The sequence below is a fragment of the Sciurus carolinensis genome, chromosome 6 (assembly GCF_902686445.1).
Source record: "Sciurus carolinensis chromosome 6, mSciCar1.2, whole genome shotgun sequence".
NCBI lineage: Eukaryota > Metazoa > Chordata > Mammalia > Rodentia > Sciuridae > Sciurus > Sciurus carolinensis.
This window is the reverse complement of record NC_062218.1, coordinates 23,174,504-23,201,950: the sequence shown is the minus strand read 5'-3', so window position 1 is coordinate 23,201,950 and position 27,447 is coordinate 23,174,504. Positions and strand designations below refer to the sequence as shown.

At 31.3% G+C, this 27,447-nt stretch overlaps 1 protein-coding gene across 2 annotated transcripts in view; it reads left to right on the top strand.

The window, feature by feature from the left end:
• Cdh9 (cadherin 9) overlaps positions 1 to 27,447 on the top strand; it is a 158,130-nt gene that overhangs the window by 111,891 nt on the left and 18,792 nt on the right. For both annotated transcript variants that reach the window (XM_047556798.1, XM_047556799.1), the window contains exons 3-7: positions 12,985 to 13,279; positions 21,045 to 21,164; positions 21,742 to 21,909; positions 24,543 to 24,730; positions 25,879 to 26,132. In XM_047556798.1, the coding sequence (XP_047412754.1) occupies positions 12,985 to 13,279; positions 21,045 to 21,164; positions 21,742 to 21,909; positions 24,543 to 24,730; positions 25,879 to 26,132 (1,025 nt within the window). The remainder of the gene's footprint in view (positions 1 to 12,984; positions 13,280 to 21,044; positions 21,165 to 21,741; positions 21,910 to 24,542; positions 24,731 to 25,878; positions 26,133 to 27,447) is intronic.

The following is a 27,447-nucleotide window of genomic DNA, read 5'->3' as shown; positions in this document are numbered from 1 at the left end:
ACATAGCAATGAACAAACTTTCATTTAACATTGATTTAATTTGTCTAAGAATTTAAGATGTAAAAAGAAAAACTTCAGAATAATTTGGGTTGCCTGTTTTTGTCCTGATGATTGTTATTCACGTTTAAAATCATCCCTAAAAAGCAAAAATTAATATAGCTAAAAGCACAATTAGAACATCTTTTATTAACTTTAGGAAAAAAAATTACCCCCCCCCTCGCCCCCGCCCCTGCCCTGCCCTTAGGTCTGAGTGGTCTCCTAGTGAGTTTCGGGCTTCTCCATTTACAAGTTGATATAACTCTTCACTGAGACCTGTAATGAACTAAAAGAGAGATTAGTGGTTCCAGCAAAACTTGATGCTGAGGGCATTATAACCATTTCTTATTTTTAGGACAGGTTTGGATGTCAAAGAAAATTATGAGACCTTATTTTCCATTACTTTTGAGAAAGAAGCTACTGTGCTAAGCTCCTTACTGAGATACGCCATTGGCTATTGACCTGATTTGTCCAAGGCTGCCTATCCAGCAGTTTTGGGCGAATATTTCTAGGGTTATTTTTCTCTCAGTGACAAACAGGTTAAATCTTGTTTCTTAAGTAAGTTGAGAACAGGGGATTGAAGTAAGGCCTCTTTTTGATATCTTAAAAACCTTTAGTATGTTTTGGTTCTCACATCAGGGCAGTTGTTCCTTGGTGTAGAATGTTTTTAAGAGGTTGTAAAAAGGCTTAGCTGATTCTCTATACCCAGGAATCCAAGGCCTGCAGTATCCAGTTATCCCTAGGAAGCCTCTGTAATGCCTTGATATTCCTCTGGTGTGGTAGCACATACGGAATGTCATCTGCATATTGGAGAACAATTACACATCTTTTATCTCTGAATTTTGTTAAGTCCTTAGCTAGGGTAGGGTTTGTCCAAAAAGGTGAGGGCTATCTCCAAATCCTTGAGGCAACACTGACCAGGTTAGTTGTTACAAAGTCTGAAAAATTTTTCTCTGGTCCCTGCCGACTGGGGTCTAGGGTTTTTGTTTTTGTTTTTGTTTTTTCCTAGGAAGGTAATTCTCTTCATGATCTTTGTGCATATGCACTTAATTGAGTATAAATTTGTACGTCATAAGTCAATTGTTGTCCCAAATCAGTAAATTGTCTTGAACCAGTAAGAATATCCAAGGTGATCTGAACTCCATTTGATTTACTAATTTCTACCTGATCTAAACAATACCCTATCCCATTGGATTTCCATGTTAAATACTCACCTTCAGAAAGGCAGGAGCTAGCTAGTAAGGGCCAATCCTTAGGTGGCAAAGTCTCATTACCTATGAATTGTAAGAGACAGTACAAATTGTGTGTTCGCTCCATACATAAAGTATGCAGATTTGAACTCCCTTAATGTTGTAAAAGGAAAAGACATATGAATTCTTTTTGGTCACTCAGAACTTTGAGAATCATTTTGCTCAAAAATAGGGTATAACCCAAATTTTGTTAATTCCTTCTCTGCTGTATTAACAGTGGTAGGAATTCTTGGTCATGACTTCTCCAGGGGCAGAGTGAGGCAATTGGGGCAGGACCCTTCAAATGTACATTACGGAAGTCCCATGCTAACTCATCCTCCTCTACATCTGTGTGCCTTCCAGTCCTCTGAATAGAAACTTTGCCCCACTCTCAGATGTCCTTGTATCCACAGAAACATGCTTGTGGCTAGTTTCTGAGTCTTTTCCTTTTTAATCAACCAACAATTCCCCAGAAGACAAAGAAGTCCTGGAGGACAAGCATTTCTAACTCTTAGAACTAAAGCTCTTAACAGCATTTCTAAGACTCATGCTCAAATCTTCCAAAAAACACAAACCAACATCTTAGTTCAAATAAAAGCAAGTTTCTATTATAGTCCAAACTAAATTCCCATAGCCTGTCATTGGGCTTCCAATCCCTGTGCTATCTCTTCTCTCATAAAGAAGCTTGGCCCTGAGGAGTTCTGCCTGAGCAGGGAGCAGCCATGTTCTGTAGGCTTCCATCTTTCCCTGCAGGGAACAGAAATCATGCTGTTTCTAGAGGACTGGAAGCTATGGCAGGAACACATGTATTTAAACTAAGAAATTCACTGAGGAATTTCCCCTTCTAAGTTAGAAATATTTTCTGAATTCCTGATTAGGATCTTTTCTTCCCTGGATTCTAAACTTTTGCACCTATCTAAGCCAAGTTATTTCTCAGTCTCACACAGTCACAGAGATGCGGGCAGATCTGCCTGGTCAAGTCTGCAGATTCAAAGTGACCAGGTCTCCATTTACATTTCAAGGACTGTAGGAGTTGCGTTCTTTCCACTGAATTTTCACTCTGGCTAAGTATTGAACATTGCTGAATAAATTTATTTTTATTTCTCTCCCTGTAGAGAGCAAATTCCCCAGGCTTAACATCACACAATTAAACTCCCTTTCCTATCTTACTATTAAACTTGTTTATATGCACTTGCTTCTCACCAGAAAGGGGTCAAGCAGCCTTACCTTTCTTCGTTCTTCTAAAATCCTCTCAGTCAGTCATTATCTGGGTGCCAAATGTGGGGGTTCTCTCAACCACATCCTAAGTCGGGGAGAAAAGGGTTAACTGCCAGAGGAGGATTTTTGCAGTTTTTATATTACCCAAAAAACTTATCTAATCAATAAACACAAGAGCCAATACTATTTTATGAGAGGGGACGTGATGGGTCTGTCCATACCAGCTCTGGCTTCTTACAATAACATGGAGTCGCCAACTCTTCTTCATTTATAATATACAGGTAAAGGAGGCAAGGACCAGGAGGAGCTTTTTCTGTGATGGACAGGATAGGGTGGAATTAGGGGAGCCATTCTCTTAGGGGGAAAATTCCAGAAGGAGACAAGGAACCACTCCTACACAGCTCCACATACTTCCTGGCAGTTCCTAGAAGCCAGACCTCTTGTCCCATGGCTCAACCTAGTCTGATTCTGCTAAATAAGGATGGCTCCCCACATTCCTTATTTGTAAATATTTTTGTTCAAGATTCATTGTTTAGATTTATGATACATGTTTATTTTTACAATGTGAGTAATGGGTAAAGTGTCTTCATTTATTTACTCACTGATATAAACTTGCTTAGGCAGAATTACTATGATTTCTTCTGCAATAATATTCCATTGGCACTTTTTTTTTTTTTTTCTAAATGCAAGTTATGGTGTGCTTGTGGAATTTTGATGGGAGTAGATTGATTCCATATATCAAGTTTGGAAGTGTAGACATAATAAAGATTATATATAAACAGGTCATAAGTAAGATTTTTGTCAATCCCAACAATTTAGTATGTAGTATAATCTGGTGAATGTCCCATGTGTGCTTGAAAAGAATGTGCATTGTGAGAATATGATTGTTGTGCTTTATACACATTGAGATTGATATTGATTAGGTTAATGGTATTGTCCAAAGAGTCTATTTGTCTTTTTGGTCCTATCAATTACTGAAACTAATGTGAAAACATCTAATGGTAAATATTGTTATGAACACATGTATAAACTAATATTGATAGAGCTAGTCTCAAGCAGTTTTTTGTATTTATGTGACTTAGTGTATCCAATTGAGAAGCTATAAAGATAATGACACCCCAAGCAGCAACAACACACCTAGCAACCAGATCTAATTTTACCACCATTTTCTCAGGAATGAGAGTTTATCAAATAAATGACTGATTGCGCAACTGGACGAAGAAATACACAAGATGATCAGGGAGCATCTCATAGTGCCATAAAGTCAGAGGTGATCTTACACAAAAAACAAACCATGATAATGGTGTGTCAAAGAGAAACTAGAACTGATTGAAAGAGCTCTCAGTGGACAAAGATGGAGAAACTACAAGAGAAAAAATTTGGGTTTGTAACCCAAAACATGAAATAAAAATCCATGAATACAAAGTAATATAAATGGAAGATTGAATAAATTAATAAATTGAGAGAACAAACAAATTTTCTATGCTAAGCAATCCCCCCAAATTTAATGCTTAACCAGTGTAAACAGGTGTAGTACAATTCTATACTCCGTGTTTTGGCGACATGTAATGAGTTTTCTTTTTCTAAGGAAGATAATAAGGAAAAGGGGGTAAATAGAGCAATTTCACATGGGAATCATGAACTAAAAACTAGTCTGAACTAGGTGATTAATCAAGATTAATATAAATAATCATATGTCATGTTGATAGTACCCTTGATAGAATAGGATGGAAATGAACATTCACAACTGTGGTGTATCTTCCCGTAGCACATAATCCAAAACTAATTATGAGGAAAAAACACACATAAACCCTGAGAGAAGAACTCTCTATGAAATACATGACATATAGTAGAAATTGTCAAAGTAATTAAAGACAAAAAGGCTGAGAAATTTTTATTTCACACGGAAGCCTAAAGAGACCAGAATACTGAAGGGAATGAAGATCATTTAAAAGACATTAGGAAGAAACTAAGGGAGTCTGAATATAATATAGATTTTGGTTAACAATAACAGGTCTATATTGACTCATTAATTATACAAAGCATACCATACTAATGTAAGATGTTAATAAAGAAGAAATTAGTTGTGGGGTGCATTAGAACTAACCTACTGTTTAAAAAATTCTCTATAAATCAAATGTATAAAACAAAATGTTATTACATGTGAACAAATCTGTTAATGGTGCATTTATTACAATTAGTTGCTTTAATTATGAATAAATATTGATTTTTTTGCAATTCTATTATACGTTTTTTAAAAATTTATTTTGTGCTGTATTTTCATTAGTTCTTTGTAGTTATACACAACAACAGGATTTATTGTGACATAATTATAAATCATGGGAAATAATTTGTTCACATTCAGTCCCCAGTACTTCTCCTTTTCCGGCCCCCAGCAAAATTGAGTGGAAGATTTCCTAAACAATGCTTTATACATCATACCCTTGTCTGCGATGACATGTCATTTCACCCCAACTACAGAGTCAACACTAAGTTTTTCTCTTGGTATTGTATATTCTTCTATGGATTTGGACAAATATACAATGACATTCTGAGAGTAAAAAAAGTGGAAATAACTTACCATCAGAGGACTTTCACTTCAAGTACTCTAATTGTCTTTAGGTAAAATGGAAAAGCACCTAGATTGAATCCTTGACATACAGGAAAGAATGAGCAGCACCAGGAAGTGCCAAAGAGTTGGCAAACATGGGACTATTTTAAAAGGTCCTTAAAGACAACAGACTCTTTAAGTGCCATATATCGATATAATTAAGAGGTTTGTACAATACAGCATAAGTAAATTATATCACAAAAAATAACCAATTACATGAATGGAAGGAAAATTATACTGTTGCAAAGTTTTATCATTTTAATGTCATAGCATCATATTAATTTTGATATTTTAAAGGTGTATATTATTTGTTTTTATCAATCTGACTATGACATGCTTATGATTGTATTTTCTTATCATTTATATTGGTTGAAATTTACTAAACTTGGCTGAATGGATTCACACCTTGGAAAATGGTCACTATTAACACTTTAATGAATTCTTCAGGGCCATATTAGTTCTCCCCATTTTAAAAATTGTATTTGTTCTTTTTAGTTATATATGACTGTAGAGTACATTTTGACATTTGATATCTTATTCTAATTAGGATGCCAGACTTGTATTTGTTCGTGATGTGAGATTTGTGATGTATTCATATACAGGAAAGTTCAGTCACATTCATTCCACTATCTTTCTATTCCTATTACCACTTCCGTCCCTTCATTTTCCTTTGTCAAATCCACTGAATTTCTGCTCTTTCCCCCAACCACATGTTGTGTGTTAACATCCACATATCACATAAAATATTTGACCTTTGGATTTTTGGGGGATTAGCTTATTTGGTTTAGCATGAAAGTATCCAGATCCACCCATTTACCAGAAAATGCATGAAGTCATTTTTTATGGCTGAATAGTATACCATTCATGTTCATGCATTTTATTTGGTTCTCCTATTACATTTATCTTAATTTCTATATCTATGTTATCTTTGTTTCTACTTTTATTAACACACACATACACACATTTCATATAACATTTTTGTATTTGGTATAGCTATTTTATTACCATATATTACATTCTGGACATTGTAAAGTAATACAATGCACTGTCAAGTCTTAATTTTATGCTGTTTTTAGATATGTCATTTTATTTTTACTTTTTATTTTTTGACTGTACTCTTTACTCAAATAGTGCAGTTCTTACCCAAAAGTCATGACTTTTCTCAAGTCTTAACTAAATGACTATGATGTTCAGTTATGACAGAACCATTCTGGTTGGGACAAACAAAATTTCTGCTTCTTTCCATGTTTAACAGAGTAGAAATGCTCAGTTAAAATTTCAGATGTCCAGAAGCATTGTAGGTCAGAGAACCCTTTTCAGGCAATTTTATTATTACAGATTTTATTATTCCAGCATAAATTTTAGTAGAACTCTTACAAATAGATCTTGGTTGGTCTCTAATCTGTGACTTTTTTATCTTTTTATATGGTCTAGGAAATCGATGCCACAATAACATCCCTAAATTTTAGCTTCAGTTTTCTATGTCTGCCAGGATTACCAGTCTCTGCTTATGTGACACTTTTGTGACATAAAATTCTTCCCAAAGAATGAGAGTGAATATGTACCTTGTGCTGCTTCCTTGTACTGTCTGATTCCAAGAAAGAGTGAATTCATACATACTAACCAGGTTTATAGTTGCTAATCCAGAGAAATCAAGTCCAGTCAATTGTATTTTAAAGCGAGCAGGAATCCCTCCCCCAGCAGTACTAGGGATTCAACCCACGGGTGCTGTACCACTACGCTACATTCCTTGCCCCTCCCCGCTTTTTTTTCTTCCAGTTTTAGTTTTGAGATAGGGTCTGAGGCTGGCCTCAAACTTGAAATCCTCCTGCTTCAGTCTCCCACTTTGCTGGGATTACAGATGTGTATCCACAAGTAGGAAATCTTTATGGTGTACATATATCACATAGTAATAACATTATATTGAGTTTGCATTTCTAATATATTAGTCATGAAGCAATATCTAATATGAGTTGATTTATAGATATAAATTGACTTATCTGAAATAAATGAGAAAAATGTAATTCCAATACTGAAAGGCAACAACTCATTTTTGAAAATGTTTTGGAAATGTATTTGGACATGCAATCTTCAGAAATACTGTATTGTACCAGTTATTTTAGCTATTGTCAGCATACTATGCCTTTTATCATTAAAAACTAAATAAGAAGATAAAAAATCTGGGGTATCTTTAAGGACATACAAGAACTCTTGATTTTAAATATAGTCAGTTTATTATATTTTGCACTTAAAGCATTTTAAACAAATGTAAAAGGATCATAATGTTATTGCCATAATCATCTTAAGAAACATTCATGACAGATGTATGTGTCAAAATTATCATATTTGTATTTATTAAATGTACGTTTTTATTGAATATAAATTATGTCCAAAGTTAGTTTTTTTAAAAGGTTAAACAAGGAAATAACCAAAAAAATCCTCACTCCTGATTTTGAAGATGATTTATTATGGATGAATTTTCTTTGCTTTCCCAGTTTATTTTGGAAAAAATTGAACTTAGAGTTATATGAGTTTTTCAGAGAAACAGAAAATAAATGTAAATATATTGTAAGGAATTAACTCACATTATTTTGTAGACTGAGAGTAGATGATATCATTTCAACTGAGTCTAAAAGAATGCAATGAATGGAATAAGTTACAGACTGGATATGAGTCCAAAGGATGGACAAGACTGGTCTTTCAACTCAGAGTTAGATAGAGTAAATTCTTCCTTTCTCAACATTTTTTTAGTGCCAAGTCTTCCAGGCATTGAAGGAACACCACCCCTAGGTGGTGGTGGTGAGCAAAGCACCTTGCTGAGTCTACCAATTTAAAAATTAATCTCATCCCAAAGCACTCTCAGTCACACATTCAAAATAATATATAACCAAATATCTGGAATAAGCACAGTCAAGTTGACATATAAAATTATCAAAATTCCAAAACTCATCAAGTGGACATCCATAGCTATCTTGTTATACCATACATAGTCTCCCAATAAAACAGAAACAAGGTCATTATCCCTAAAAAGACAGAGCAATACTGCCTACAACAAAACATTGACTCCTTCCCCAGAGGAGGAGGTTATATCCTCAAGTTCTGTTTATTTTATCCTGGATATACTATATCTTAAATGCCATGATACATTAATTAGTATAATTAAATAGTAAGATTTAAAGTCACTTTATTTAATGTTACATTATAATGGAGTGAATAAAACAAAATTATTTGAAATATGTATACACATACATGCATTCAACAAAATAAGGAGAAAAGAGTCACAAAATATACGTTCTTGTTTCTGCAACTGGTCATATGGTCATAACTGAACTTTTTTCACTAGTTTTCGGTATATTATCTTCACATGGAAAACACCTGAGTGAATCATGGTTCTTTTCTTGGTTGGCTGAACCCAAGATTTATTCCTTAAGATGTATTATACATTTTTAGCTTATTCTATATATACATGTTTAAATTTTCAAGTTTTTACAAACAAAATCTGATAACAAGGTCAAACTAAAATTATAGTGTTGAAAAATAAAAGCAATTCAAAATATTTTTCTAGGATTCCTTATGTTGTCTATGTATAGATTTATTTTCAATTTTAGAATTTCAAAATGAGTTATTTCTTGAAAGAGAGAATTATATCATTAACTGAGATCTGAAGAAAATAATGAAATTTTGATACTCTTTTAGAGTAGATGTGTGGGGAGGGATGAAGAAAGGTTAATCAATGGGTACTAAGTTACAGTTAGGTAGGGAGAAGAAGTTCTGATATGCTATTGCTCAGTGGGGTGATTATAAAAAACAACAAAAAGGTATATAAAGGAATTTTGAAAGTATTCAACATAAAGAAATAATAAATGATTGAGGTGATAAGTATATTTAAACTGATTTAAGCATACACAATGTATATATGCATTAGTGATTATGTAGTACCCCATTTATATGTATGATTTTTATATATCAGTTAAAAATAGGTTTTTAAAATATACTAAAAATAATGGCTAAAATGACCTTTTATATATGTATGTATGATATTACATAAAAATTGCATTTTAATAAACAGATAAAAACATATATAACATTTTGGACAAAATCAGAGCTAGTGGGTATAGAAAAAATCAAATTATTGTGATGTCAATAGTTAAATGAATAAAATATTACCACTTTGTTGCAATCTTTTATTTAAAAATGAAATTACATTCAGACAATATACTTCTTTATAATATCCTACAATTTCATGAATATTTTAGTTTGTTTTAATCAACATCTTCAGTACTCAGAATACAGTAATGCTCAATTTTCCTTGACACTGTAAAATTGATTATAAAACCTTTCAAATAGAAGAGGAACTATTATGATAACTACCAGGTTTGGTTAAATATTTTCCAGAACCTTAAATATTTTGAGTGAGGACAAAATGTTTGAACATGAAGTGTTTCCATGGGTATTTGAACATTAATCTAAGCAGAATGTAGAATCATATCTAATTTTGAATGAGTACTACAAATTCAGTTATACAGAGATGAGTACAACAAAGTGTTGAATATTACTTAAATCATAAAAAGGCAAGAAAATACTTCATCACAATAATACCATTATGTTAAACACTCTGGGAAATAACAGGAAAAGATAGAGAAAAAGCAAAATTATTATTGCTTTTATGTATTCAAAATTTCTATAGAAATAATTATGACAGTTTAGACTTTTTTCATCTGTGTCTAAGATGCTTATCAATAATTTCCATAATGTAAGAATTAAATAGGTGTCCTTGACAAATTTATGTTTTTTGCCATATAGTACTTAGTATTCCATGATTTTTCAGTAAATTTCAGTGTCACAGTGAGATTTCCATGCATTCATTCTCAAAATATACCAGAGAATAGAGATAATTCGTAAATCTCCTATGTTTATATTTCTGTGGATATAGTAATTGTGAGACAAAGAACAATACAATGAAACTGTGAAGAGGTACTTTACAATTCATTTCATATGTGGTTTCTCTCACCTTTTCCTGTTTTAAGAAATCAATACAAATTTATTTCTAAAATACTTAAAATACATATATTAAAAATAAAAGGCAAATTAAAATTTTAATAAATATTGTTAATGTATGTAGTTGGTCGAGTATTTTTATGAAAAATAGTCACATAAAAGCATAAAAGATAATCCCTAAATTGCATTCTAACATTAATATCCTGCTTAAAATTATATAGCTTAATAAATGATTTACATACATTTATGTAGACCATGATTTTAATAACTCCAGATGATTATATTCTACATTAATTAGCCTAATCAACTCAATAAAGTGAATTTTTTAGTTGATTCTACACTCTTTGACAAATTAAGAGATTTTCATATCCATATTATTCTCTATTTACCCATCCATCTCTTTCTTCTTTTTCTAATTATTTTCTTCCTTAAAATAATTTTTTTTTCTCTTTTAGAAAAAATAAGCAGGTAATGCAGGCATAAATATACAAAAATACTTTTATAAATATTTTGAAAAAATTTGATCACTAAAATTATCAATTTTTATCAATAAAAATTATAAAATTTTATCAATAAAATATTACTGAAGTTAGAGATTTCTAAGATGCAATTTGTTAATTTATTTCTGATCTGATTTTTTCTATTAATCAATGATGGACAAACCTTTTGTATTTATTTGAAAAGGTGCTGTTTAATAAAAGAAGAATCATTTGGTCTTTAAGAAATGTATATTGAGTTTTTAAAAACAGACATCAATATTTTCCTAATTTATTTTACCTTTTGGGAACAAGGTTCAAAACTACACTTTACTTGATGATTGTCGTGATGAGGAGTGAAGTATGTTACCTTACAAGATGCCCTAAAATGGAAATGTCAAAATGAGATATGGCAAATATTTATTTAGGGGAAAACAGAAAAGAGTGGAAGGTATTAAAAGGTGAAAGATCCATATGCAAACACCAGCTGTAAAAGGTGTCCTGAGAAGTGAAATTAACCAAACAATGAAAAACGGGGTAGTCGGTAGGTATGGAATGCATAAAGAAGGGAAGAGCGGCAGAGCATCCAGGAAGAAAGGCCACATTTTGGAGAATGTGTGAATGAGGTCATAGACTTCAGGAAATTATAATGACTATAATGTAAAGACTGTTTTTGAAATTGGCATTATCCTTTATCAATAGAAGAGGCTTAAGTTATAAAAATTTTAAAAAGCAAAACAATGTGTCCATTATAACACTTAAATTTGCACAAGACTGATCTGGTGTGTAGGACTTTAAGTTCATGGTCTAGCTTTGCTTTGTGAATATTTTCAATTTCTAGTAAAATGTCCCTATTTGTGATCTAGAAAAATTGCCACATTTAGTATATAAAATTGCTTGAATAAGAGCAAAAATAGGGCTATCATGATCAGGAGACTTCTATAGTGATCTGGTAAAGTATGCTGGAGGAAGAGCCAGGGTGTTAGCCCAAGAATGAGACAGATGGAAAAGGTATTTCAAAGGACAGCTTACATGCAATGATTATTTTTTTAATGGTTTTAAAAACAAGGAGTAAAATATGAAACAAATTTTTAAGTTTGACTACCATAAAAAGCAGCATTTAGATAAACAATCCAAAGATGAAATTGGACACAGGAAATATATAAGGTCAGAATAATGGGAATTGTGATGTATATGATATAAGACTACATCAAGGAGGAGAATAGTTAGGACTCCAGTCTTATTAAAATGTACTGTGTGGTCAAATTTGGAATAAACATAGCATTATTATTTATTATATTTAATATTTTATACAATGGATCACTAAAGATTATTCTTCCTGTCTAGATGAAATGTTGTACTCTGAATAATACCACACTTTCTCCATCAATTTCCCTATGAATAACTTTAGCCCACACAGGAACATGGTAAGCATGAGAGATGATGGATTGGTTAATTAGCTTGTTTTAATCAATCTACAATGATTTAATCATTATGCAATATAAACATACATCAAAATATCATAATGTGACCCATAATCTTATAATATGCACAATTATTGTTTGTCAATTTGATTTTTTAAAGGATTCCAGTTTTGAAATAGTGTTGGTTATCAAAACTTTTACAACTTTTGCAAATCAGTTTCTTTGATTATAAAACTGTTTTGCATATTCATCGGTGAGTTTTCTACATTAAGAAGTTATTTTTATAGAAGGGTAGTTTTCGAAAGAAAATAGATAATCTGTGAATAAATACTAATGATTTCTGTAAGACATGATTTATATGCACAGAGGGAAAAGTCACATGTTTTGTATCACTTGAAATTTAAAATGTCTGTAAATTAATTTCCCCCAAATGAGAACACTGTGATTGGAAAAGGACTATCCAAAGTCATATAGAAAGTAGGAGTTTGAAGTTTTCTGATAGATCTCCCTAAGTACAGAGCCTGTGCTTCAACAATGTTGTATTGGAGGATGATAAAATAAGTTTAAATTGTTATTTATTTTAAAATTAACATTATAACAAGTTCTGAAATTTCTCATACCTTTGAATTCCATCCTTTAAATGTAACTAAAATTAACTGATATTTTAAAGTCAATATCTGGGTTAATATATGTTTTTTATCTTTAGAGGTTTAAATCTTAGCAACATTCTTCTTATAAATTTCTTTGAAATACTGTACTTTGAAAGAGATATATTTATTTTCATTTTATTTTAAATCTAGCCTCTTATGATGTGCAATTGTTTAAAAATATCTAACAAAAAACCTGAAATGTTTAGTTTCCCCTCAATAAAAATAAGATAGCATTAAAATCATTTTTGTAGTAATATTTACTAATTAATGTGTGCCAAAATTATTTTTACTTTAATAATAATGCATGTGATTACAGAACTCTTCTTTTCTACCTCTTTGAAGCTTCACACTGACCAAGATAAAGGAGATGGAAATTTAAAATACATTTTAACAGGAGATGGGGCTGGCAGTCTGTTCGTTATAGATGAAAATACAGGAGACATTCATGCTGCAAAGAAATTAGACAGAGAAGAAAAATCCCTGTACATTCTTCGAGCCAAGGCTATAGACAGAAAGACTGGTCGACAGGTGGAACCAGAATCGGAATTTATCATTAAAATTCATGATATCAATGACAATGAGCCAAAATTTACAAAAGACTTATACACTGCCAGTGTTCCTGAAATGTCTGGAGTGGGTAGGTATTTCCTAGTCCATGTCAACTAATCACCATGTTTGTTTGAAAAATTATATGTGGATGTGGATATGATATGTGACCTCTTTCAAGAAAAGAGCTGTAACTGAAAATTGCTATCTAGTGTAAACTTTTTATTTAGTTTCAATTGTATATACCTTAACATCTCCAGTTACATAGTAAATTATTGAGAATAATTATTTCATTGCATTGTCATGGATACCTCAGCTCTACTCAATTTCACTCAAATGAGAGTCAAGCAGAGGACATTTCTATGTGAAATGAAAGGAATAACACTGCAGGTAGTTTTGGACAAATTTGCTTGCATTATTTTAAATAATAAAACCTAATGCTTGCATTTGACGAATTTCTTCTGAAGTACCTCATTTCATTATTCAAAAACTTTTTTTTAAGAAGCATGGGAAATAAAATTTTAAATTCCCATTCTGTTAATTAGTAATTCAGGATTCAGAAAGATTTAGCAACTGAATTAATATCAAATAACCTGGTAGCTTCATGGCAAGATTCCAGGCTATTTTTATTTTTACATTTTTTAGTTTATTTTTGTGTATGTTCCATTACTAAACAAAAGTTTATCAAGGAAAATGAAAATAACTTTCTCTTTTTACAGCTGCCTAAGATTATAAATTCTACTCATTAATATCCAAAATTTTTATCTGTGACTACATTTAATACTATTCATGGAAAAGGTGTAGATTTGTTAACAAGACTAGATGCTTAAATAATAAAATATTTCTTAAAAATCATAAAACTTATACCAGCAACATATGAAATTGAACACAGTCTAAGCATATATTTGATGGTAATATAACTATTATATGTTTCAGCCTAAAATAACTTCTATGTAGGTAGAAAAAACTTTTACACAACTTTACTGAGAATTTTATGTAAAATACTTCTTAAATTTGAGTACTATCTGTCAAGAAAAAGTAAGAATTTGTAAAGAAGTAATTTCCTCTAATGACAAATTAAATCTCACCTATTTGAGGAAAGTGCTGTCCTATTGCTTTTTTGGATATTTTCTCCAATAATTCAAAAAGGAGTCCTGTGAAATCATAAAGCCCTGGAATAAAACATAAGTGGATATGTTTTCTTGCATGTTCTTCTTGTATCTTATAACCTGATACAGTTACCTCCATTGGTTTATAATGGTCCACCAGAAGGGTAATTTAGGTACACATCATGATCTTTTTATATTTGAGGTGAAAGTACATCTAAAATTATATTCTTCTCATCAATTTACTATTGAAGTATTTTCAAGTGATTTGATTTTTGATAATACTCTAAGATTTGTAAAACCTTTTTGTATATATGTTTTGTCAGATATTTTTTCATATCACAGTACCAGAACTTATACTTTTCTTTTTTCCAAAAGATTTGACATACATAGAGAATTCAAAAGTAGTAGCTAAGATGATGTAAATATTTTAGTATGAGAAATTTTGATCATAATTGATTAAATATGAATATATTTTAAATTTACAAAGCATTACTTCATATTTTAAGACAGAATATTTTTGTAACTGACTGTTGATATTTAAATTCAAATAGCTTATATTTTCTCTTAAATTCTTTAGTAACATTTAATGAACTATTATCTCTCACTCTATACATTCCCACCATCTGTCTGCCTAACGCAGTTCTTCCTCATACTACTATTCTAATCTAGATTATATTAATAAGTACATAAAGTCATCAAGACTGAACTAAGCACTTTGTATATTATTTTTAAAAGCCTTCACTGATTCAATTCTTCATAATAAAAAATAGAATATACAGGTGTAGGTATTTTGGGCCAGTCCATGTACAGAGTGAGCAAAGTCCTCAGACAATAGGCCTTCTGTCTCAATGGCTTAGAAATGCTCAGCAACTCCTCTGTCCTTGAAGCCTGGAGACATTACCTTATTATAATAACATTTGGTACAAGTGGACTCTGAGAGGCAAGCAAGTTATATGATCTGCACAAGCGCAAAGCTAATGCACTACGTAACCTAGTGTAATTTGATATGACCCTGGAATAAATAATAAAACTGAACTGACTTTCCCATGGGAGACACTTCTTGCTCTTCACCATCCTGTGTGCTTGCCTCTTTATTAGCTCTTCCCTTAACCTTTATAGCTCAACCCCAATTAATCTTTACAAACAAGTTTATGCATGAATGGAGGCTTGTAGATTGTCTTGCTCAAAAACACTTTCTGTATTTCATTCACTAAGGTTGAGTTGTGACAAGTGTAGCTTCTCATCAGGCCTAAAAAATGTGAATTTGGACGATTGCCAATTGCACTGCATGATAGGATTCCCACAACATTGAAGAAAGAACACAGCAGGCAGTTGTATGACTCTGGTTGAAGCTAATAAATAAAGATTTAAGTATGTAGTTTAAAAAATGATTATAAAGATAAATCCTGATCCTATTTGCAGGGGAAAATTATTACTCTTTATTACTAATACTGATATTTGTGAATGTATTGCTTCCTATGGTCCATCAACAGGTTTTGTGTTTCTATTTTTTAACTATAAATGCACATCTTATAAAATATGGATATGCCAAAGGCACTATAATTTTGGTTTACATACTTCTTTTAATAAATATGTACATGAGTCCAAAAGAATTAAGCTGTTCTGCCCAAAGTACACAGAGTCAACTTATTAGTAGCGTAGATTTAAAAAGAAAAAAAAAAATTGGGTTAATAGATACAGAAATAGCTGGACAATCTCAATACCTATTTCCTTCCATGCTTAGTTATGCTTGTTGTCCAAAATGTAATTTGAAAATCTTCTACTTCATTAGAACCTGAATAAATCCCCTCAAATAACATTTTTTCATATAATCTGTATTAAATCAAATGTTCCTCTCGAATTAAATCTAAATGAGAGTACAAGGGGAGAAAGCACTTCGTTTTTCAATATAATTTTAGGTACAGTTATACACACACACAAATACACACACACACACACACACACACACACACACACACACACGTCCAAGTAAAATTAAATGTATTTTATGACCTGAAATTGTATCTTTTTGTTGCAACTCTCAAACGTTTTAAAAGTTGAAATCATTAAAATTATTGCAAATGGATATATTCTCTGCTACTATGTGTACAAATAAATTATTTTACAAAGGAAAACTAAGTGGCGATATCTAGGAACTTCTCAGACTATGTATCATCCATATATTAACAGTTTAAGCATACATATAGTTACATGATAAAACATATCTAAATAAAATAATGCACAATAACTTACTTCCAATTTTATTTTCATTATATGAGTGATTGTCATTCAATCAGTGTGTTGAAAAACTGTAAGTACCTGAGGAGGAAATGAAGTTTAATAGAATGAAATGAAACTTCTCATTCTCTAATGATTTCCTTCAGTCTGCATCTTCTTTCCACTCACTTTTGCTCTGAAAATATTTGTCCCTTCCTCTTTTCCATGCCAATAATTGTCCATGAATTTTCCCTTTACCTCTTTCTTTCAAAACCACACATCATATTCCATTTTATTTCTGTGGTTATCATGCCCCCTTTTTTGCTTAAAGTTGAATGATTTTAATGAACTCAGAAAACCTGAAATATATTGTCATCCTCTGATTAAAACATTTAATCTTGATGATACATAAATATATGCAATTTAAAAAATGGGATGTACTTCTATTAAAATGTTAGTGGAAGTTCCCTACATTTTCCATTTTCCATTTATTGTGGTCACGATACTATTGATTGAAGATATTCTTTGAACTTCCTCTTTTGCATGCATTCATGTTTAAGCAAGTTGCTCTTGCATAAATTTGGTAATTTGGGGTGCATATTTTCTCAAAGCCTGGATATATTCCTAACTTCACTCTAAAATATTTTGTCGGTCCTCCTTCCAATCCTGGATAATTTTCCAACCAGAAACTCCTCTGTAGTTGTTCATACAAAAAACATAATCAACAACTCCTTCAGGTCTTAATATGGTCTTTACTTTGAGGTTTACCTGCTCTGGATTCAGTAGTGTACCCAATTATATCCATACACTACACAGGACATTTTTAAAAATATTTAGAATAACTGTCTTACTCAGTCTACATAGGTCTAACTCTAGTCTTGATATTACTGGGTATATAATCAAGATCAACTTTTATGTGCCCCAAGGCCTATATAACTCACAAGTACCATGAAGATAAAGAAATAATACAAATCAAATACTGAGAGTCTTGCCTAGCTTACATTAAGCATTCTATGCACACTAGTTCTCATTATTAACTTCATGTAAAATACACTGATAGGTTGTAGGGACAAAAGGTTGCATAGAACTAGACATGAACCCAGAAATCCAGAGTTCATGTTTCTCATAAAAAGAAACTTATATTGAACAGAAGATAGTTTTAATGCTTATGCATCTAATTCATGAGTTGTTTTAAAAAGGTTCCACCACACTGCCTAGAAATATCAAACCTACTTCTGCTGGTGTCCTGACAGCATAAACCCTTATGCAAGGGGTTCTCCCACTGCTACTCAACTTAATGATTGTCATAGCTGAAGACACAGGCAGACAGTTAACTTGGCCAAGGCTATAAGATGATCATGAAAGACTGAAGAACTACTTCCATCTTTGTTTTCTCTAATTTTCATCACCTTATGGTATCACAGTGCCAAGTTAAAATAAATTCAATGTTTTATTCAGGACTCAGTAGGAAAGCCTTGGGAAACCGAATAGGATAAAGACCATGCTACCTTTCTTATTATCCTTTGTTTCCTTCAGTTCGTAGAGCAATTCTTTTCCTCTTCCCTTTAGTCGATTTTAACAATTTGTTAACAGCTCCCATGTATAAAGAAAAAGTGTGGGTGAGTGTGTGTGTGTGTGTGTGTGTGTGTGCAATGCACATTTATGAATGTATACACACATATATACATACATGTATATAAAAAGATATATAATATGCATTACATAAGTACATTATATAGAGAAAAATAATTTCAAAACAAAAATGTTTTGCTTTATCAAATACTTAAATTAACAAGTTATTGTTTGATTTAACTTTGAATGTTTTTAATAGGTCATAATGTATATTTTTCAATATTACCCTGTTTATTAAAGGTGACTAAAAGCAGTATATCAGTATATCTTTTTCCCAATACTGTGTGTGTTTATCAAGCGAAAATTATTTTAAACTAGTAAATTTGATAATAGCTAAATAAGCTTGTACACAAGCTTTTACTGAATTTTAGTTTATCTATATCTATGCTTTGATTAATATGTAGATACATAGATAGGTACATACATTACATACATAATACATTGGTAGACATTTAGATATGAGATCTATGCTCTGGTTCATTTACATTTGAAAAGTTAAGGGTCTCATGTTCTATTGAGTGAACTAGCCCAATTTTATTTTGAAATTTTATACATCTTCAAAACTTTATATCCCCAAATATAAATGTGTATAAGGCATGGAGACACAGAAGTTTCTCTTTTCTTTTATATATAGAATGCATTTTATAAAGTGAGATAACCTGAATGTTTAACTTCCCTTAATTTAATTTATAAGCATAAAATTGATCACTTGGTATTATTTGGTTACATTGTGGGATCTAAACATTTTTACCTTTACACTACAGCCTTAAATGTAATGCATATGAATATTACTTTCATTGCCAAATATTTTGTTTTACCGAATACTTAACATAGCAAGTTATTATTTGATTAACTTTTAATATTTTTTCATGATTTTGAGCTTTTGTGTCTTGAATTTTCCTAAACATTTTTAGCTTTATATTAAATGGAAGATTTGTTACGGATTATAAAAAACTTTGTTGATTCCATAACATATTTTGTTTAAAGAAAGATAATATATGCAAAATTCTTTTGAGTTTTCCAAAACTAGCAACACCAAAACCATGCTCAATCTTTTGACATGAGAAATGTAATATATATTTGTCATCTAGGCTTCACTATATTTTGCCCAATATATATATATATATATTTTTTTTTTTTTGGGTGCTGGGGATCGAACCCAGGGCCTTGTGCTTGCACGGCAAGCACTCTACTGACTGAGCTATCTCCCAGCCCCTATTTTGTATTTTTAATGTAAAAAAATTCATTTTGAATAAAGAAAAAGTCAAAAAATCCATTTTTGAAAATGTCAGCAATATAATAGTCAAAGTGTATTTACCTTCAACTGCTGTTGATAAACAAATGCAAAATTAGTTTAACTATTCACTGCTTAATTTTATTACTAAATACTGTTCACTGTTAATGCATCATTACATTTTTTTGGAAAAAAATCTATTCATTCCTTATACTCCAAAACAATCAGTGTTTTTCTTTTTCTTACTTTGCTGGTATAAATAAAACATTAGATATATATAATCAGTGTTTACCTGTTTTAAAAACATACTCAAGTATTACCACAATTCTGAAAGATGGAATGTGAGTATTATATGGGTGTTTTAAGTTTTCAGCTACATCACAGGAGTGATTTGTATTCTTTAAAGGCCACACATTTTTTCATAAGTTTAAAGATCACATACCCATAATATAGAACAATCAAAACATTTTCAACATGAAAATATCATATAAAAAAATGTGAAAATGTAAAGACAATTGTTTTCTACCTATACCCATAGTGAAATCTTCAAATGTTTATTTTTTAAAACATGGGACCAGTAACATAAGAAATGTCCAAAACTTGATGAAGTAACTAGTTAAACTTTCAAAGTTTAGGCAAAGCTTAGTAATTCATATTTCAATGATGTCCAATGTGAGAACAATTCGTATTTTAACTCACTTGTACTCACATAAGATTTAACAAAAATTTAAATATAAATCAGAAAACAACTTAATTTCACTTCCAAACATTATTGAGGAGAAAAATCAGTTTATATATTTGGGTGTTGTAGGAAAACTTATCAATAATGAATCAGATCATTGACACAGACCTAGTGAGTATGTGGTGTTTCCTGTTACAGGATATATCAATTCCATCACAGATGAGGAAAGAGTGGTTTTTAGTGAGTAAGCTCAAGTTCTCTTTGTGTGTGAATTAATTTTAAGAAAGCATAAAAAAGACTGTTGCTGAATTAATGAGGTACTGTTGAGATACATTGATGGGAAATGAGCATTAGTATTAATCTTAATGAACACCATATCTATTAAATGAAATCTACATCTTCATGGACAACATATTTATTTAATGTAATTTACATAAGTATATGAACTGGAAAATTGAGAGAGTTTTTCGCTGTAATTCACTTAGACAAGTTTATGAGTAAATAATATACATGGGGTATTAGGTGAGATGATAGAACCAATGAGGAATTCACTCAGTCCTCGAGAACATTAATATCCAAGTGCAATAATCAAACTTGAAAAGTTGAGTATAATGTACTGGAAGTTTTGCAAACTCATTTTGCCCAAGAGAATACATGGTAGGCTTCAGTTAAGATTTTAAATCTTAAATCTTTATGGAGGTCGAGTTAATATACATATCCATTCATATATTACATTTTGTTTATCTCCTAAAACTATTTCTTTTAAATCATCCCTAGTTTTCAAAGGATAAGGATTTCTAACTAACCAAAAATAAATAAATTTTATAAAATTAAATACATATCAGTATGTAATTTTTAGTGAACTTTACTATTTTCATTAAAAAAATAGTACTGTGTAATGATTTATCACAAGTACAAGTACACAAGTGTGTTTTTCAAAATTAGAAGTATTGACATGTTTATGTTTGGGGGCTTTTTATAGGTACATCTGTCATACAAGTGACTGCAACAGATGCAGATGATGCCAACTATGGAAATAGTGCCAAAGTGGTCTATAGTATATTGCAAGGACAACCATATTTCTCAGTGGACCCGGAATCAGGTAAAACACTTTTGACTTGGTCTATTTTTCATTATATACATCTGAATGTACAATTACCTTCAAGAGTTATTCTCTGTATTTTAAGACCTACTCATTTTGCATCATGTTACTATTTATTTCTGATAGCTAGTTGATAGAAATAAAAACAAATTTTGTATTATTGAAACAATACTCTGAATTTTTAACTCTCTAAACTATTTTACTTGAATTTAAATTTCAGATACTTACTGTAAAATTTTGCAGTTTCAGTATATTATGCAACATAAGGAGCTACTCAAAGAATATGACAATAATCAAATTAAGCAAGGCTATGTGTTAAAAATGTTTAACTGAAGTAAATTTTTCTATGAAAAGAATAATTACATTGACTTAGAAAACTGATTCCATGAAGAATAGCCTATGGGAAAATTCTTTCAGTTTTATGAATTATGTTGAATTAGTTGTGAATAGGAGGATATACTTAGACACATCAACATTTTATCTATTTGTTATGATTAACTTCTATAAAATGAATCTTGCATTACTTAATTTTAGAAAACCAGTGATTTAATTTTCTTTTTTTTTTTTTTTTCCAAAGGCATAATAAAGACTGCACTACCAGACATGAGCAGAGAAAATCGAGAACAGTACCAAGTGGTTATACAGGCCAAGGACATGGGTGGCCAGATGGGAGGACTTTCTGGAACCACAACAGTGAACATCACTCTGACAGATGTTAACAACAATCCTCCTCGGTTTCCACAGAGTAAGGAAGGTTTTAGTGATCTCTTGTTGAAAAACTTCTCAAATGTACTCTTATTAGAATCTAATATTTTTACTACCAATTTCACTATTAGATTATGCATACAAGAAAATGCAAAAGGCTTCCCTCTGCACACACACACACACACACACACACACACACACACGCACAACACAAGCACAATTTCCTTCAAACTGAAAGTGATGGTTTTTATTTTCTTCATTGGGTAGACAATGGGAAAACAAGCTTCTTCAGCAGCTTCAGCTTTTAACTATCCTTTTCCACCTTTTGAAGTGTTAGAAAATTTTTGAGGCTAAGTTCTTTCTGATTTTCTTCTGGTTGGAGTGTGTTCTTTCCAGTCAGTCTGAATGGATTCAAATTCTATGCCTCACACTTGTTTGTGATGTCATGTGTGTCAGAAGCATTGAAAGCCTTTTTTAATTGATTTTAAAACAAAGATTTAATGTTTTAACATCTCTGAAATCAAACAGCATGTGAACATCAATGCAAGTGGGTTAAATTGGTAGTATTTCTTTATTTTTATAGTAGACTATAATGTCATGATTTACCAAGGCTGTGTGTGATGGCATCTATTCATATTGACATCATTTAATGTGTGATGACATATTAAAGTTCAGTAATATCAATGCTATTGAGCCATGACAAAATCAGTTAATTTCCTTTCAGTTGTTACCATTTTCGGATACACTTTAAAACATGGGAAGTTTGCATTTCCTGAGATCTTACAAAAACTGATTTCAATTATCTGATGAAAATATTTGATTTTGCAGTGACCAAAATATAAAGGATTCTTCCTTGAAATTCTCAGTTAAGAGGTCAAATTTAAATCCATACTGGTTTCATAACAATAAAGCATTTTTTTTTGGTCGACAAAATGTGAAATATTTGGTGTGTCGGTTTTTTGTTTTTTTTTTAATTATTGTAAACAAATGGGATACATGTTGTTTCTCTGTACATGGCGTAAAGGCATACCATTTGTGTAATCATAAATTTACATAGGGTAATGTTGTTTGATTCATTCTGTTATTTTTTCCCCTTCCCCCCCACCCCTACCACCCCTCTTTTCCCTCTATACAGTCCTTCCTTCCTCCATTCTTGCCCCCCTCCCTAACCCTAACTCTAACCCTAACACTAACCCCTCCTACCCCCCATTATGTGTCATCATCCACTTATTAGCGATATCATTCGTCCATTGGTTTTTTGAGATTGGCTTATCTCACTTAGCATGATATTCTCCAGTTTCATCCATTTGCCTGCAAATGCCATAATTTTATCATTCTTTATGGCTGAGTAATATTCCATTGTATATATATACCACATTTTATTTATCCATTCATCAATTGAAGGACTGGTGTGTCGGTTTTGATGAATAAATTCCTATGATTAATTTTTAAAAGTAAATTTCGCTGAGAATATGAATAATAAGACCAAGTGACTGAAACCTAAATTTGCATTAATATTCCTTAAATGTAAATAAAAAATTATAAATTGACAAATTGTTTATGGCTTGCTGCTTTGTAATTCTATGGTCTGCTACAAGCTTAACAAATATTTGAAGCTATTATAGTACTAATAAAATGCTAAGGACTAGATCCTTAGCTGAAGGAATTACAGACATACTTTCATATAATCTGACAAATTTATAATTCAAGTGCTATAATTCTCTTTCTCATTTTATAGATGAAAACATGGTCATCAAAGTTTAGAGAATTTAACTACCTTGCACAGTAATGAAAATTTAAGCTCATACAGGTGGACTTAAAAGCTCATATTCTTAACCACCAAACACTGAAAAGAGTTCTGACTATGAAGTCAAAGAATATCTAGTCAGAGATATCTTGTTGGGGATTTTCCTTTTCCTAAAGTTGCAGGATGATTTTCTTGAACCCAGTCCTAAGGAAAATTTACCTCTATTGTTAATTAGAGAACCAGTGTGAAGACTAAATAAATTACTGTGGAGAACATTTGGTTTTACACACATAAAAAATATTTTAAAAGTATTTTTGACCTTAATATTTTTTGACCATTTTTCCTATTGATTCTTGAATAGATAATTACAAACTAAAAGACTCAGAAATGACAGAGTGCTAGGTAATGAATGGGTGGGTCTGCAGAACAGAAACACACAAACAAAACATGATCTACTAAAAAGATGTTCAATTTGAAACAAATAAGTCAAAAAATAGCTAGGGGGGAATGGACATTGATCTTTGTAAAATTGTTTTTCTATCTCTGATTTAGAATAAAAGAATAAATACATTTTTTAAAAACAATTGAGTCAATGTAGAAATATATAACAATTGTGAAGCTCCACATAAGCAGTAAACAATTGGTTTTCATGTTCTTTTAAGTAATTCCAGATTCTAATATGAGATTTTCCTATCTATTATATAAATAGCTTCCTAAAACTTACATTTCTCACTTATAAGAGTTCTCTGCCATTATATATTCTTTTCCCAACTTAATAAATCTATACATTTTGACAGTTTAAAATTCAATGAAATAGAAATCTCTTCCAATTTAAAATTAATTTATTTAAGTAAAAAAGAGAAGAAATGAAATAGTTTTTGTCATATAAAGAGGAAATGCCAAAGCAGTTTTGATTTCATCTACAGGTACGTATCAATTTAGTTCTCCTGAGTCTGCCCCTCTTGGAACCCATCTCGGAAGGATAAAAGCCAATGACCCTGACATGGGGGAAAATGCTGAGATGGAATACAGTATTGCTGAAGGAGATGGAGCGGACATGTTCGATGTCATCACTGACAAGGATACACAGGAAGGGATTATAACTGTCAAACAGGTTTCTTTTCGCTGTCTTCATTCTTCCCTTGAGTGCTCTTTAGTTTATTCTTCCTTTTCAGTAAAGGAAGAAAAGTCTTGGATTTATTTTTTCTGTATCTTTTATATGCTGTCTACTTTTCACATAAGTGGAAATAGTTGTGATTTCACTTCAAGAAGTGAAGTGTGTTTGTCATTGATACTTATACAGTGGTTTAAAAAGCTCAAATGCTTGTATTTTCAGTAAACCACGATCAAACTAGGATTAAACTGAAAGTACCTGTTTAGTCTTTCTTTTTGGAGAAAAATAAGCATCTAGTCATCCACGTTGTTTCACACAGTTTTCAAAATATTATAATTTGGGCTGGGGAGATAGCTCAGTCGTTAGAGTGCTTGCCTTGTAAGCACAAAGCCCTGGGTTTGATCCCCAGCACCCCCCCAAAAAAAATTATAATTTTAGGTGTAATGGTTTATATAAATAAGAAAAGATAAAAGTGGTATGTGTATTATGTTGTTTTTATTAATCTTCAAATCAGTATAAAGAATCTTCTGAAACCTTACACAGAATAATACAGGTCACTATTAATTTTATATTCTATTCATAGCTAACTTTCAAATTAATGAAATATAAAGAATTTTACTTTAAAATTTTACTTCACGGACTGGGATTGTGACTCGGTGGTAGAGTTCTCACATAGCATGTATGAGGCACTGGGTTCATTTCTTAGCACCACATAAAAATAAATAAAATAAACATATTATGACCATCTACAACTACAAATATCTTTCAAAAATAAATAAAATTGTACTTCAGTCAATCTTTCTTCTGGTTTTAATTATGTATAACTTTATTACCAATACAAAATATTTACGCCCATTACAGAATGCTTCATTCACCTGTGCCTAAAATTACTGAAGTACATTACTGAATGTGAATCAATCTTATTTACATATTCCATTATATTTAGTTAAACCTGTAAGTATAAATAAGTATAAACCAAAAGAAAAAATACTAATTTATTTGATATATGTATAAAAAATGACTGTTGAAGTTATTTAGACATAATTGTTGGTATAATTAATAGAGAAGGTTTTTATGTCTAGAAGTTGTCATCTATGGTTATGGCTTGTAAAATGTGCTAATTTTTTTCTTGTTTTATCTAACTTCAGAATTTAGATTTTGAAAAAAAGATGTTGTACACTTTAAGAGTGGATGCAAGTAACACTCATCCTGATCCTCGATTCTTACACCTGGGACCTTTCAAAGATACAGCTGTAATCAAAATATCTGTGGAAGACACAGATGAGCCTCCTGTGTTCAGTAGACACTCCTATTTGATAGAAGTGGATGAGGATGTAAAGGAGGGCAGCATCATCGGACAAGTCACAGCATATGACCCTGATGCCATGAACAACTTAATTAAGTAAGTGCGTTTAGAAGAGTTACGTTTGTAGATATAGAATCTTATTTTCAAGCCATCTCCCCAGATGTACAACTGTGTAGCACAATGTATAGTCAACCACAGAAATAAACACACAGTACAAACTCATAGGGAATGTCTTCTAAGCAATTTAGGTATATTTTTTAATTAGCATCCTAGAATTCTAGATATCAACATGATATTTCTCTAGAGATGATAAGATCAAGACACTAAGCATTTGAATAGTTAGCCCCATTGCGGCAAATCTGGTTTTTAAAAAATCAGGCAGTCTGTCCAGCTGCAGAGTCATGAATTTTAATCTCTTTGTTTTTGTTGTGATTCTTGTCCATTGTCCCTCTTTGTTAAATCAAAATTCATGTAAAAATGATTAAAGAAATTGGAAATACACATTTTTCCTAAAGCTATGTCTTCTCTAAAATAACCACTAAAAGTAATTTATATTAAAAGTTTGGTGAAGCAATGTACTGTTTCATCATATTTCAAATATAAACAATTGTATTCTGATTGCAATACAGTGTTATTAAAGAAATAATGATATTTAAGTCAATAGAAAGGTTAAAGTACTAGCAACTAGTAGACTATGATATTCTTCCAATATTTGAACATTATATTCCTTGTTTAAAAGCTCTAATAATTCAAGAAACTTCAATGATTCTTACAAAATTTTCCTAAGGAGAATGGAAAAACTGAAACCTAAATAGTTGAATAGGACAGGTGGATGCTGATAGGTAGACTTGTAGAGTAAGATAGAGACGACAGAAGGTGGAAAAGTAACCTTATCTGTTAAACATATGGCTAGTAAAATTTCTATGATTCTATTTTCCTTCCAATTTTAGTTAAGAAAAATAATTGGTTAGATTTTTTTTTCATGCCATCCTTTACACATAGAAAATTAACAACTAAATGTATTAAGTAGTTTTCAATTTCAGGACTTTCCCAATGTGTTAATTCACAAAGTAATGTTTCTGCACAACATATATTCTGGTAAAGATTCATTTTTTATTTTTTGTCCAGTACCAGGGACTGAACTCAGGGGCAATCAACCACTGAGCCACATCCTTAGTCCTATTTTGTATTTTATTTAGAGTCTCACTGAGTTACTTAGCATCTGCCTGTTGCTAAGACTGACTTTGAACTCAAAATCCTCCTGCCTCAGCATCCCAAGGCACTGGGATTACAGGCATGCCACAGTGCCCAGCTAAAGATTCTCTTTGTTAGTGGCATTAATACACTATTGTTAAACTTTGTAACAAAGAAATAGTCCATAAAATTTTAATCTGTAGATAATACCCAGAGC